Source organism: Pelophylax lessonae (genome assembly GCF_965119305.1).
Source record: "Pelophylax lessonae genome assembly, chromosome: 9".
Lineage (NCBI taxonomy): Eukaryota > Metazoa > Chordata > Amphibia > Anura > Ranidae > Pelophylax > Pelophylax lessonae.
Window position 1 is genome coordinate 136,974,694 of NC_138776.1, and position 15,236 is coordinate 136,989,929.

The 15,236-nt window shown below is 39.2% G+C and overlaps 1 protein-coding gene across 1 annotated transcript in view; it reads right to left on the reverse strand.

Moving 5' to 3' along the window:
- Positions 1–15,236, reverse strand: part of LOC309563594 (sorbin and SH3 domain-containing protein 1-like) — a 244,310-nt gene that overhangs the window by 94,202 nt on the left and 134,872 nt on the right. The window contains exons 15-17 of the mRNA XM_082268071.1: positions 14,043–14,172; positions 10,939–11,053; positions 4,893–4,976 (exon numbers count right to left, since the gene is read on the reverse strand). Of these exons, the coding sequence (XP_082124197.1) occupies positions 4,893–4,976; positions 10,939–11,053; positions 14,043–14,172 (329 nt within the window). The remainder of the gene's footprint in view (positions 1–4,892; positions 4,977–10,938; positions 11,054–14,042; positions 14,173–15,236) is intronic.

Genomic DNA, 15,236 nt, shown 5'->3' on the forward strand with positions numbered 1-15,236 from the left:
ACATTCTGCTAAATATAATAAACACAGGTTAAGTATATACATAAATGTAGTTTCATAGTTTACTCAGATATAAACATATATTGAATCCCTGATATAACGGTAAGTTGACAATCCCCAGGGAGCACTTACAACAAAATCGATTGAATCCGCTGGGTTATCGTTAAATGTCTTTTGGGGGCGAGCATAGGAACCACCGGATATCCCACCTAAAAGGGCCTCATTGCCCTAATATTCCAACATTCCAACAAACATTAGCTGTGTGGATGATAAATCTATCATAGCCTTTCCCTCAGTTACAGCCATAATGGCTCAAAACTCCTACCTGCATGCAGCTGCCTCACACTCAACCTCAATCCACCCAAGAGGAAGGAACAGTGAGCTGTTGGGGGAATCCTTTTATGGAAATTCCGGGTTATGACGTCACGACACCGCATGCGTTCCTACTGCCGCTCTCAGCGTGCCGGAGCTGAAGCCTCGCTCCTGTCTCTGAGGGAGGAGACTATACCCAGCCCAAAAAAGATGACAGTACAGAGGAGGGAAAGAGCCAATAGGAGGACAAAGCCATCCATGGCAGAGCAACAGCCGCAAACCAGATGTAATTCGCGAACAGCCGTGTTAAACGCATATGCCCACCCAAAAAGACACCAACAACCACAGATATATATGTATGTACAGTATATACTTAATCTGTATTTATTATATTTAGCAGAATGTAATTTCCTCCTATATTGATCCTGGGGAAGCTACACAATATAGCGAAACACGTTGACCTACGGAGGCAACCCAACATACAGACACCCTCTCTGTGGACCTGTACCCAAGATGACGCAATAGCTAGGGAAGGGCTGTACTAGGGTCACATTCTCTATTGATATGTCTTTCTCATGATTTTAAATGTCCATTTGATTGTATTTTAGGTGTTATGTTGCACATCCTGTTTTAATGATGTGAGCATTAATAAAATATTTTGATACTTTTTTATACATTGGGTTGGCGTCATGCTCATGCTATTAAAGTCCTCCTGCTGTAGGACGAGGTCCTGCTTTCTTTTTTCCTATAGTGTAAAATTTTGGATGTGGCATAAATAGTGGTCATTGTTTTGTATTAATCATTTATGAAATCTCTTGGTTGCTTTGGTGGCAAGATCTGCACTTGACTTTTCAGGCCTACATAAGAGCCACAAACAAAATAAGTAGGTTTCACTCTCTCAGCTACACTTTTGATATATTTAATAATATCCACACTCAGTAGTAGGAATGGGCACACCCAAAACCGAGTAGACTGGAGCAAAAGTAAACCTCACCAATGAAGTCCCCAAGAAACCAAATAGTGGTCCACAGCCTAACTGTAACTACAATATCACTTTGGGGTTAACTGATCTAAAGTGTATATCTTTTTTTTTTTATTATTATTATTATTATGTTGGCTAAAAGTAGATGCTATAGAGCGGAATCACCCACATATATTTTTCCAGCACTCTAGGGACCAAGACTGCCTCTAAAGTCTACATAACTTGTGCATGTACCTGAAAACAGAGGCGTTGAGACCATAAGAGTTCCCAGGAGATGTAATAAGTTGGTAGATAATTCAGCCTTTTAGTAATTGCCTAATCAGTGTTAAGCAGAGCAATTCTATAACTCTTTTTAAATTACTGGTTGATGAGGACAAGGATATGATTGCAGCTGTCAAAATGTACTAGAATTTTCAGGGTAAAGATCTTTCTAAGTTTTAAGGTTAATAACAATTTAAAATTATGATTTTGTGCAACTTTGATTAAAAGGCCCATTTACATCTTTATGCATTACAGTACAAAATAACATACATGATTTACAGATTCACATTTATACTTCAGTAAAGTAAGCATATGAATGAATGAAAAGTTGTGGTGATATATGTGTGTAATTTATTTATAACAGACACCTAGGGCTCTCCTGTATTCTCTGCCCATGCAAGATACTTTTACATGGCCAATATAGGTCATGTAAAAGTAGCTAAAAAACTAAAGGCATATGTCGAGTATGTAATGTATTTAAAGAAAGATAAAAATGTAAAGGAATGGGTAAGGCCAGTGGCCCATGTATGAGATGGAAACAAGAGATGAAGAAACAGGGCAGCAGGTATTAAAGTGTTACCAAACTCACAACAGTAAAATCAGTTTGTAAATGCAGTGAAGCATGCTTGTTAGACTCACTGTGGAACCTAAGGGGTTAATTCTTTGCATTGTGTAAAAAGGATGTTTGATCCTATTTTCTCTGATCCTCCCCTTCTTCCACTGTCCTCTAACCATCTCCTGATAAGACAGAGCCATTGGAGTCACTCTGCACATGTCTCAGTTTAGTGGTATTGCTGGAGAGTGTTTTTTTTCTTGGGAAAGTGCATGTGATCTGCGCAGGACCAATCAGCACTGTCCAGACAGAGGGTCAGGGGTCCTGCAACCTCATAGGTTACTCAGAGTAGAAGGAAAACTACTCCTAAAGCTTTAACTGTTGCTCGGCCAGACACTGATAGAAGTAAAAAGATGCTATATACTGCTGATGAGAAAAGGTATTTACTAGTTCATATTTACTAAAATAATTGCATTGCCATGTTCTGTGTATTGTGGGAGACCAGATAAAGTGAATGCAGGTTTAGTAACACTTTAAACCATATCTATACATTAATTAAAATTCCACCTGACCAGTTTGCTTTGCTAAATTAAAATAACAGGCAAAAAACTACCTTATAATATTTACTTATTCCACAAAAAACATTGCACTGGACTCCCATTGAGGCCAGTCACATGACGAGCCTGGTGGTCACATGACGAGATATGAGGGGCCTGGTGGTCACATGATGAGATATGAGGGGACTGGTTCCCCCATCTCAATTGGACATGTTTTTGCAGAGCTACCAATTGGCTGCCTTTGCCTGAACTTCACTCTGGTACAAATATACCTGAGCATTAGTTAGTTACCACTTACTGTGGAAACCTCTCAAAGTCTTTTTTCCAGAATAGGAAATAAAATGTCCCCTTTGATGTATGAGCCTAATAACACAAGATAAATGGGGGGAAGATACCCTTTTAATATGGCACCCCACAATTTTATAACAAAGGACTTAGAACTTTGTGTAAATCCACAACAGATGCAAGACAAACCATACACATTAATAATTAATATGTCCTAAACAATTTAAAAACATTGTAAATGACAACCTCATTGCCAGGGTCCAGATCTGAACCTGGGACCTCTGAAGCGTCTGGCTGTAGCTCTTCTCATTTTGCCATCTGAGATGCTGGACAGCTCCCTGTCACATCCCTTGAGCTCTTTGCACCTCCAATTAACTTCCTGAATAAACCATGTCTCTGCACTTCCTGTTTGCCAGATTATTGCGCTCTCTTCAGCCGATATTTTTCTCCTTGTGTACCTGCAGCTGTTCTCTTTTTCGCTACCAATTGTTACCACCCTTTGGTTTGTTCCTCAACTACGCTTCTGCTTGATCCCAACCTGCAACCACTTATTACCAAACTTGGCTTGTTCCTCAACTACACTTCTGCTTGATCCCAACCTGCAACCACTTATTACCAAACTTTGGCTTGTTCCTCAACTACCCTTCTACTTCATTCCAATCTGCAACCATTAATTACCGAACTTTGGCTTGTTCCTCAACTGCGCTTCTGCTTGATCTCAACTTGCAACCACTTGTTACAGACCTCTCGCCTGCTACATCTGTTACCGGCACTCAGGTTGCTCACCTCCATGTGGGGCTATCCTGAGGACCACAACCTGGCACTAGCATGGAGCGGAACCCATCTCCACCATCAGGAGCTCTGGCGAAGACCGGTTAGCACTTAGACCCTGTGCCTTTAGTGAACCCGCGTGTCCTGCTAGGGTGACCTGCTTATTTACTTATCCTGCTAGTCGATGTGAACCTTTCTATTGCTATAGCTACTGGTCTCCACGCCTCACTCCTGGCCATGACATTTATTCATAGTCAGCATTAAGGAATATAATAACATAGACTAAAACATAAATATTGGTTGATTACATGAATATGGAGTAAAAAAGATAGGTATGTTGCCCATTCCAATGTTCTGCTATGTTTAGTTCCAACCAACACTGGAAAAATGACAGCTAGAATATGATTGGTTGCAACAAATAAATCCAGCCCAATGCTTATGTGTTTGTGCAATGTGCTTTATCATGCGGCCTATGAACAAACAGGAATCTTTCGTGATGTTACTTTTTAAATGAACTACTAAGCTTGCTTTATGCAAAAAACAACAATATTCAAAAAAAACTAACAACTATTCAAAAAAAAGGGCAGATCGAAAAAGCTGAAAGAAATGTTACCATTTGCCATGAAAATGTTTACATTTTCTTGGGATGCTGTCGTTACACAGTTCAAATAACAGTTGCATATAGCTCCATATATTTGAATGAAACACAATGGAAAAAAAAAAAAACCATAGCTGACGCTTTAAGGAAACAAGCAAACAAATAATGAATAATGAACAATGGGGTAAATAATGGCTTGGTAAATTGAATGAAAACAAACAAATTGAAGGTTTTTTTTTTTTTTACAAACCTATAATTCAACATAATAATTACAATAATTGTAATTATTATAACCGCAACAAAAAAAATCGTAGCAGATACTTAAAACCTAAAGGTATGTAATAATTTTGCTCTGCTGTAAAATAACAAAGCCCCCTGTGCCATTACAACTTTTGTATCCTGACTAGAATGGTAAAAATTGGCTTTCTAGTAATTAATATTGATAAGATACTATAACCACTTTTTTGTATTTTCTGTTCAAGGTTCTAATAAAAACAGGCCATGGCTAAGTTTTCACCATCATCTTATCTGCAGCTATGGCAAAGCACAAAAAAGCTGAAATCTATCCTTACTTACCGGTTTCCCAAATTCCAACTCGGAAAAGAATTTATACCAAGGCTCATTCTTTAAATCTATCTCTTCTGGGCTTTTATCCCGAGTCTACAAAGGTCATGACAGGGGAATGGAAGGAAGAAGGAGAAGAAGATCATGAAAAAGAACACAGAAAAGGGCCTGTTAGAGATGCAGATTTTTCAAGTACGCCTTTCCACTGCCAGGACTGGAAATTGAGAAGAGAGATTTATTATCTGTAAGTGTGGATGTGAGGTCACACTTCATCTTGCATCTTTAACAGAACATGGATATGCAAGAAACAGAGCTCACAGCGCAATCCGACATTGGATGAGACACAAGACACACAGGATACAAGAGACACATTAGTAAGACACCTAAAGTACAATGGATAAAGTGACAGTATAAACAGTACACACAAGCTGGAAGTAACACAAAAGGAGTAAGGTAAAGTAAAGTAGATTGCCAAAAATGATAAGGCCTCATGCACACTGGGCATTCAAATTTCTTCTCTGAACGCCTTTTACTCCTGGTGGGAAAAAGCAATTACAAAAGAAAAAAACGATACCTGCGTATTGCACATGCGTTTAGGTGCATCAAGCGTTTGATCATTTATGGATTCCATTGGCCAGAATATTACTTTATTCTGGGCACTGGAAAGAATGAATTCAACCGCTAAATGTATCTGACAATTAGGCATGTTTATATGTTACATAGTTACATAGTTAGTGAGGTTGAAAAAAGACATCAGTCCATCCAGTTCAACCTATGATGTGTGTGTGTGTTTGCTGTTAACCGTACATTGTATACCCCTGTATGTTGTGGTCTCTAAGGTGCCCATCTAATAGTTTTTTGAAACTTTCAATGCTCCCTGCTGATACGACTGCTTGTGGAAGAGAATTTTTACACGCTTCAAGCTTTTTTCTGCCCACAAGCTCCTCTCCTGAATTTTCTGGTAATGGGTTTTTTTTTAGCCTGTAAATGTTCTTCTACTATGCCTGCAAACGCCTATGGGTCCATATAGACGCACATAGGCTAATAAAGAGCTGTGTTTATAAGCTAAAAAAAAAAAACAACAAATGCCTGTAATAGCGGAGTTTTGTAAGCCCTGTGTGCATGAGTCCTGATGTCAGCAGCACAAATTTATTGTCTGCAATCCCCCTCACCAACTATCGTTCAATTAACAGAATATATTCTCAAACTCGGGCATTGTTAAAAGGTTACTGCACACAAGCACCCATGAATGTAATTAAGGTTTAAACAAATATCTCAAAACACCACACCACACAAGCATTTAAGACTAAAAACCTAGTGTTAATACTTCCTACCTTTCATTTACATAGGATCACCATATGTATCAGTCATTTACATAGAATTATGGTGTATACCAATACTGAAAAAGCAACAGCAGGAGGGCCTTCTGTTCAAAATGCATATTGCTTTCTGAAACATTGCTGAAATGCACAGCACATCTGGTAATTATACTGCACTGTAACATGAAACCTACTTTAGCTTGTATGATATTGTAAAACACAGTGAATGTATTACTTTATATAAAACAGTAAATCAGTGGTGCCATCTAGTGTTACCTTGACTTTACTGCACCCCAGGAATGGTAGTGATGAAGGTTACACTGTAAACCTGTCACAAATCTGGGAGTATAATGAAAAAATACATAATCAAAGGGTATCTGAAGGGTCAATCAGCAGGCATCTGTGGTGTGATGTGGTAAGAGGTGGAGTGCCACATATTCTCCGTACCCGAAGTACTGGGTATTTTTGTTTGCTCTCAGGGCCAAATCAAGCAGAAAGGGAATGAAGGAACTGTAAGTATGTGCTATTGAGTCAGGCAGTCATTCCAATGTGCCCATGTCCTAAATGAGCAAAGCAATATTTGAATTTAAAGTGATACTAAACTCTGGTTTTAAAAAATAAAATCCTTTTCAAGTATATGTATTCCTAACTCAAAACCACCTTCTGTTGCTCTCAGTGTCCTCTAAATTTCCAAATTCCTCTTTTTTGCTGCTGTGATCTGACCTCAAATTGGAGGGTTGCTCATTTGTTCATGGTCCCACTATACGTAAGAATGAAGTTACCCTCTCTTGATTGCTCCTAAAAATAGATTAGGGACTAAGGGATTTGTAGTGTGCATAGAGCAGTGCACATGACTGCAACTATAATGCACTACTTGTTCCAAACAAATGGAAGTCACGAGAGGAAAAGGAGAGATTTTGGCAGCCAAAAGAAAAAAAAAAAAGCACATAAATTAGCACAAGGGACATAACATGTACTCAAAAGGATGTGTTCCTTGTGTTGATGCTTCTTCTGTTAGGTGAAATTCTCCTTTGTCCATAAACCACCCACCCTTCCCCAACCACCTCCACAATTAAGTGCAATGGGGGTTACAATAACTGTGGGAGTGGTCACAGGCTCTCATCTAGAGTGCCTGACTATGCCTGCCCTTTCTGCTGAGCTATGCCATTCAAAAAACTTATAATACTGCTTCTTTGAAAAAAAACAGAATCTATGAATGAAGGGGGCAGACCTATCAATCCCCCATGCATCCCCCATAGATCAATTTCTATTCATAGAAGCTGTAGTACGGCTTCTATGGATGGAACAGCTGGGTCTCCTGACTGTACTGTATTGTCCCTTGTGGTGATTTCTGTGATTTTCTATTTTTGCCGACGGTCAGGCTTTAAGTAGTGGATGTGTATTGATTATTTTGGGAGAAAAAGGAAATTGTTTAGTGTCACTTTATCTAAAGCCCAATTTTTTTCCCCCTCATTTTAGCTTTTGGCTAAAACCCTGTCAGATTTGTTTTGCCACCCTTGTCCCATTTTAGAGATTTTCCCTTACTTCCTGTCCTGTAAATACAACAGGAAGTAAGAGGAAACCTCTACTGAATGAGGTAAATGCCAAAAAAAAGTTTCTTCTTTAGATACACCTGAAAACCAGAGCTATTAGAAGATAACGAGATACAGGCAACATTTATGGCCCTTTTTTATATATATATATATATATATATATATATATATATATATATATATATATATATATAAACAATTAAGAAAAACTAAAGTTTTTAAACCACATTCACTAAGCTCTGGGGAAAATAAGTGCAATAGCACTTGTAGAGCACAACTGTGCTTTCAAAGTAGACAGTCTATTTGCCTTTATTTGCCTAAAGCCACCCCAATGTTTAACTATTTTTGTCAATTAAGGACTAAGGAAATTGATAAAATTGTCAACCAAACAGCTCATACAGTTCCTATTGGCAGTAGACACATATGATGTCTGGAACCTGTACCTTGTATCAACTGCTTCCAAACATTTATATGAAAATAGCCACCTAGGGAACCAAAGAAATCTAGAGTAATGTGGATGAAAGGACTCTTCCATTCAGGCCTGATATTTCAGGTATGAGAAGGTGTAGGGAGATTTAAAAAACCCACTCTTTACATTTGGGACCTTGATGGTCTGATTTCTGCACCCAAATTCCCAGCTCCACCCATCTGCCGTGACCATTTATAACTTTTTATTTAATCTTTTATTTGCCATTATAGTGTAGAAGGCCGAGGGTTCTCTGCTGCAGCTCTAGTAAAGTGACACTTCATAGCAGTAAGGCCTCATGCACACTGGACATTATCGAAATGTCAGTAGAAAGCTGTAGCCATAGAAGGAGTTTTTCAGCTTTTTTGCAGTAGGGTTTTTCAGCATTTTTCAGCTGTAGCGTTTTTTTTAGCAAAACGATACTGCCACAAAAGCTTATGGTTCAAAAACAGGGGCAGATGTACAGGGGTCGCAGGAGTCACTATCGCGATTGGGCCCCATGCTGCAAGGGGCCAGAGTGGGCCCCCTGTATGCCTGGATCAGTAAGGGCGGCTGAGACCAAGCTCCTCGATCCTCAGCAGAACTGTCACACTTAGGAAAGTGAAAGCACAGTGTGTGCTCTCTGCCTCCCCCTACAGTGCAAAACTCGTCAGGAAGCCAAGGTACAGTACTCTGCAGTTTTTTAAAAGGCTTTCTGTATGTATGTGTGTGTATGCATGTATGTGCGTATGTGTTAGTACATGTGTGTGTGCGCAGGTGTGTGTGCTTATATATGTGTGTGTGCTTATATACATGTGTGTGTGTGTATGTGCTTATATGAGTATGAATATGTGTGTGTATGTGCGTACATGTGTGTTTACGTGTGTGTATGCACATTACTTTTAATCCTGACCTCCTATATGTTTACAAACAGAGGTGATTTTTTTTTTTTTTTACAGCTTGTTCATAGTACCAGCAAGAAAATGCCATTCCTCTGAAAAGTGATCCATGCTCATAACGCTTTTCAGAGGCATTTGACAGGCGGTAAAAAGGCAACATGTTGCCTCCTCACCGCCTGTTTTAACCCCCTAAATGCATCATCACTATGCTGCAACTGTGTGCAATGCAAACAGTTGTGGGGTGGTTGTAGTGCAGCCCCATTCACCTGGAGGTATACTTCCAGCCGCAGTCTGGAATAAATAAATATTAAAATAAAAATGATATTGTAAAAAAAAAATGAATAAAACGAATGGTAGAAAAATTAAATAAATAAATAAAAAAAAACTACTCACACCAGTGGCAGAACTACCACACAAACATCGCACTTGCGACCAGCCCTGGCGTTCTGCCACTGGGCTGGGAGGGAAGGGCCCCTTCCGGGGGACAGGGGGCCCTTCATGGTTTCTTGCATTGGGCCCTGAAGGTTCTATTTACGCCACTGTTCAAAAACGTTGATAAACACCGAATAGCCACGGTTTTCAGGGTTTTGGCATTTTTAAGCTTTTATCAGAGTTAGAGCGCTTTTACAGCTGAAAAACTCCTCTCAAACCCATTAGTTCTGGGGGTTTTTTCCAGCCAGAAAACACCCTGCCAAAAATGTCTGATAACAGCCTATGTGTGCATGGACACATCATAGGATACCTTGCTGGGGAGTTTACTGACTGACAAAAAAAACGTCTGATGCCAAAAACAGCAGCAAAAAAACATCCAGTGTGTATGAGGCCCAAGAAGTACATTTTGGAGATTTGAGCTGCTGCACCCCCCAGAATAATAGAAAAGGTCAGATTTAGCCTATAACCCACCCATAGCAGAAATACTAGAGTCAGTAGACTAACAGCTATCAAAGACAGGAATCAATACCATGAAAATTAGTGATCATGTGTTAAAACATTGTGCCACATTTTATCAGCACCTTGCCTGCTAAAATAATATGACTATGAGCTGACAACATGTGGAACGTATCCTTTATTTTCAGGTGCTAGGATATCAACAGTGCGTGTTTTTCAGACTTCTAGGCAGTCGCATTGGAAAACTCACTAACACTAAAATAAATATGCAAATTTTTTCACCAGGAAACACAAACTGTTATGAGAACTAGTTTGAAAGACATTGCTCTAGTTAGTTCATAGTTAAAGATACTTAGCACAAGGACCTTTGGCAAAGAAAAATTTTACATTTGCCAATCAAACGCAGACATACACAATTTTACTGCACATTCTCAGACATAATGTAAAGTATAACAAGTCATTTAAACAATAAAACAAGTAAACTGAACAATGTGATCCATTTATGCTGACATGCACAAATGCGATGTCATAAAAGTGACTAATCATGTTAAAAAGCGATGACTCTCAGACACAATCAAGTTGAATATAACGTTCAACAGATTTGGAAAGACAACACAAAGCTGTAATTTATGTAAATGTTATGTGGCACAATAGTTATGGAAAAATGTGCATTTCCTTTTACTGATCATCCAGGCCTCAATGCGGTATTTCCTGAGCTGGATCAGTGATCAGTTCAAACAATAAAACACAATAAAAGACTCTGATTTAAATGGAATGTATTAACACAGCTGCAATACTTACAGTCTGATAATCCTTGCCATTGCTCTGCACTTTTCAACTTCTCTAGTCTTTTCCCAACTCAGTATTAGTAACGGCACTGCATCAACCCACCCCCTGCGCACACAGGTCAAGCAACAACAAACAGATTCAGTGGCTGCCCTTGAGTTACATTACCATCTTCTCATTGACGAGTGCTGAGGATTTCCCAGGCTGGTACTCATGAATGCTCCTTGGCTCCGCACGGTATTTTCTGGTGTCAACCTTCTTGTCTGGGGGATCCCAATCATTCCTGTAGACAAGGAAAGCAATTAAGCGTGAAAGCTCCTGGTTACCCAGGAAACGGGTTGTGGATGGAAATATTCCGGAGCCGCTAATCCCGTGTCCAGCTATTCTCATCTCCAGGCAGGAAATGTACTGGAGATTGGGGGCACTTTCCATCTGCTATAAAGTACATGAGTTTTTACGACAATCTCACTGTACATATTGGAACAGAAATAGAATCCAATCATCTGTTTCCTAGAGAACACAATACATCATTTTGAACCCGCTCTGAACACGCAGGCAGATAAGCAGATGTTTCTTGTTGTGTTCCTAGGAAACTTCTCCTTGGTGAAGGGCCAGGACATACAAGAACTGGGAGAGGCCCTATGTAACCCTTTCCAAAGCCTGCCCAACAGCTAGAATGTCATACTTAATCATTTCCAGACAGGAGATGGTTTAAATGTACTTCATAAAACAAGATTTTATAATGCTGTGGCAGAAGGATGACACAACCCATGAACAGCTAGGTAAGACTACTAATGACAGTAGAAAACCTCTCTGGCAGCCTCTGGCAAATTGTAAAGATTTAAAGACGTGTACCTAAATAAGATCATTATGAGCAGAGAAGATCTGTCCTAGGCTCTACTGGCAAAATGACAAAATATTAACTTTCCCAGGAGGCTAGAAGGAACTTCATCTGGCTGAAGCCAGTTCTGGCGTAAGCTGTATAACAGAATTTTGCCATTGAGTCTCCAGTAAAGAATTATTATGTGGGATGTCAAGATTTTATGAAGTCTACTGCTGGCAAGACAAGCAGAAAGTTATTAAAAATTCCTGTCACGTCCTAATTGGGAAAACAAAAATGATGAGAATTTGAAGAAGCAAATAAATTGGGGGTGGGAAATTGCAGAGTTCTGCAACTTTTTTGTTCGAAGTGTACTGACAGTTTGAGTTTTAAGAATAAGGGCCTAGTTATAAAGCCAATTTAGTGCCGGTTCACACTTCTGCGATGCGGGAACGCTGCGAATATGCAGCGTGTTCCCGCATCGCATCCACACCTCTGGCAGTTCACACTGCCAAATGCGATACGCAGGGGGTGTCAATTAAAAGTTAACGACACCCCCAGTTGCGATCGCATATCACAGTGCAATCTGCAAGTAAGCACAGATTCGGATCGCACAAGTGTGAACAACTATGCGATCCGATTATACTGCGGCTCAAAAAAAGCCTCATGTGCGTGTTTGGTGCGGATACAGTGCGAATTCAGCCATACAAAGTGTATGGCTGAACTCACATCCGCACATCAGATCGCATGTAATTAGGAGCAGTGCGCTCCGAATTACATGCGATCTCCGCAAACGCGGAAGTGTGAACCGGCACTTATGGTCTAATCAAGGTCACTGTACTGATTTAACCACCTTAGCGGTAATCCCGAGCGTGACTCGGGGTTGATTTTTTATATCAGGAGCGGTAACCCCGAGTCACGCTCGGGGTGGATGTGCAGAGAGCGCAGCGGTGTTCTCTTACCTCCTCCTGGCGATCCAGCGATGATCTCTCATTGCTGAGATCGCCAGCCGAGAGTCCCGCCGCTCCTCCGTCCTCCGTCGGTCTGATCACTTCCTAGTTCCGTTCCCTGCAGCAGCAATGCTGCATGGGAGCGGAACTAGGGAGGGAAATTAAAAAAAAAAAACGTTGCACAAAACACAAAACACATTTTATATTATATATATATATATATATATGTGCATATATATATATATATATATATATATATATATATATATACACACCGGTATATATATATATATGTATATATAGATATATATATATATATATGTGTATATATATATATGTGTATATATATATATATATATATATATATATATGCACACACACACATATATATATATATAAAATGATATTATTGATTCAATTATAATTCATGCGTTATATATTATATATATATATATATATATATATATATATATATATATACACACACACATATATCTATATATAATATATAATGCATGAATTATAATCTAATCAATAATATAATTTTATTATATATATTATATATTAAATAATAAAATAATATTATTGATTCGATTATAATTCACGCGTTTGTGTTTCAAATTTATCACATCTGGGATGTCTACTAGACTCTTGTTTTGGTCAGGTTTGAGTCAGTAATTACTAAGAATTGTAGGCCTATAATACATAACGCCAAATTTCCATGAAAACAATTGTACCGCTTTTGGTATGTAATTCCTGACATAATCATACCGCCAGGGAGGTTAAAAAAAAAAAAGACACACATTTATAAAGCACAATGCGCATGCTTTACAACTGTGCTTAATGCTTTACTTGGTTCGCAACGGCAAAGCACTTTGAATTCCACTAATTTCAATATATTATTACAGGTGCTTATATAGCGCTGTCAATTTATGCAGCACTTTACATATATATTGTACATTCACATTAGTCCCTGCCCTCAAGGAGCTTACAATCTAAGGTCCCTAACCGTGAACATTTCACATTCATAAATACACATACTAGAGCCAATTTAGACAGGCACAGGCAGAACATGCAAACTCCAGGCAGGTAGTGTTGTGGTTGGGATTTGAACCAGCGACCCAAGTGCTGCTGGGCAGTACTGCTAACCACCACTTCACCGCTGTGCGGCCCCATGGGAGAAAAGGTGGCAGGAAGACAGTCTTGTTAAATGACCTGTCAAAGTCATGTGACTGGCCTCTCTTCCAATCAAAGAGTACTCTGAATAATGCAAAGACTACTCTGCCTAGAACACCCCGGGCTACAAACTGTGATCTGCATTTTTATGAACTACACTGAAGCATCCCCCAAAAAGCAGTATACACGTCTCTAAGAATAGGATCCTTGATTCCCCAGTTTTATATTTTTCACTTGTAGTATAACTGCTAAGCATTCTACATTTTCCCCATTATAGAGAACCTTTTTTTTGTTTTTACAAAATAGATGTTCATAAAGCGCCTCACCTTTCATGGCTTGGTTTGAGAGAGGAGGAGCGTGCTGGGAGAGGTAAGGTGACAGACCTGCGGACACTATTCTCAACGTCAATGTGATCCATCTCACTCCTGGAACGTGGCACCAGGGGCTGTGATTTTCCTGGATATTACGGGCCAGAAATAAGAGTAATCATGTATTGCCACAAATGCATAACTGGTGATGCTAAACTATTTTTCATAATTGTATATACAAAAAAGTTCGGATACTGTGTAAAATCTACATAAAAAACAGAATGCAATGATTTCCAAATCTCATAAACCCATATTTCATTCACAATAGAAAAAAGAAAACATATCAAATGTTTAAACTGAGAAGATATACCATTTTAAGAGAAAACAGGGTCATTTTTGAAATTGATGGCAGCAACTTGTCACAAAAAAAGTTAAAATAGGGCCACTGTTTACCAGAGTGTAGCATTCTCTCTTATTTTAACAACACTCTATAAACGTCTGGAAATTGAGGAGACCAATAGCTGGAAATTTGGGAGAGAAATGTCCCATTCTTGCCTGGTATACTGTTGGATTCTAACTGTTCAACAGTCCTGGGTTGTCTTTCTCAAACTTCTCATTTCAAGATGTGCAAAATAATTTTCATTGGTGAAAGGTCTGGACTGCAGTCAGTTCAGTTAAGCATCTGGACTCTTCTACTATGAAGCCATGCTGTTGCATTATCCTACTGAAATATGCAAGGCCTTCCCTGAAAAAGATGACATCTGAATGGGAGTATATGCTGCTTCAAAACCTGAATATATCTTACAGCATTGATGGTGCCTTCCCTGATGTGCAAGCTGCCCTTTCCACATGCACTAATGCACCCCCATACCATCAGAGATGCAGGCTTTTAAACTGAGTGCTGATAACAAGCCGGAAAGATCCCTATCCTTCTTAGTCCAGTGGACGTGGTGTCCATGCTTGCCAAAAAGAATGTCAAATTTCAATTCATCCGACCGCAGAACAGTTTTCCATATTGCAACAGAACATTTTAAATGGCCATGAGAAAATGGCAGCGCTCCTGGATTATGCCCAGATATGGCTTCTCCTTTGCATGCTAGAACTTTACCTTACGTTTTTCGGATGGCGCAGTGAACTTTTTTTACAGACAGTGATTTATTCCTGAGTCCATGCAGTGATATCCTTAACAGAATCATGCCAGTTTTTAATACA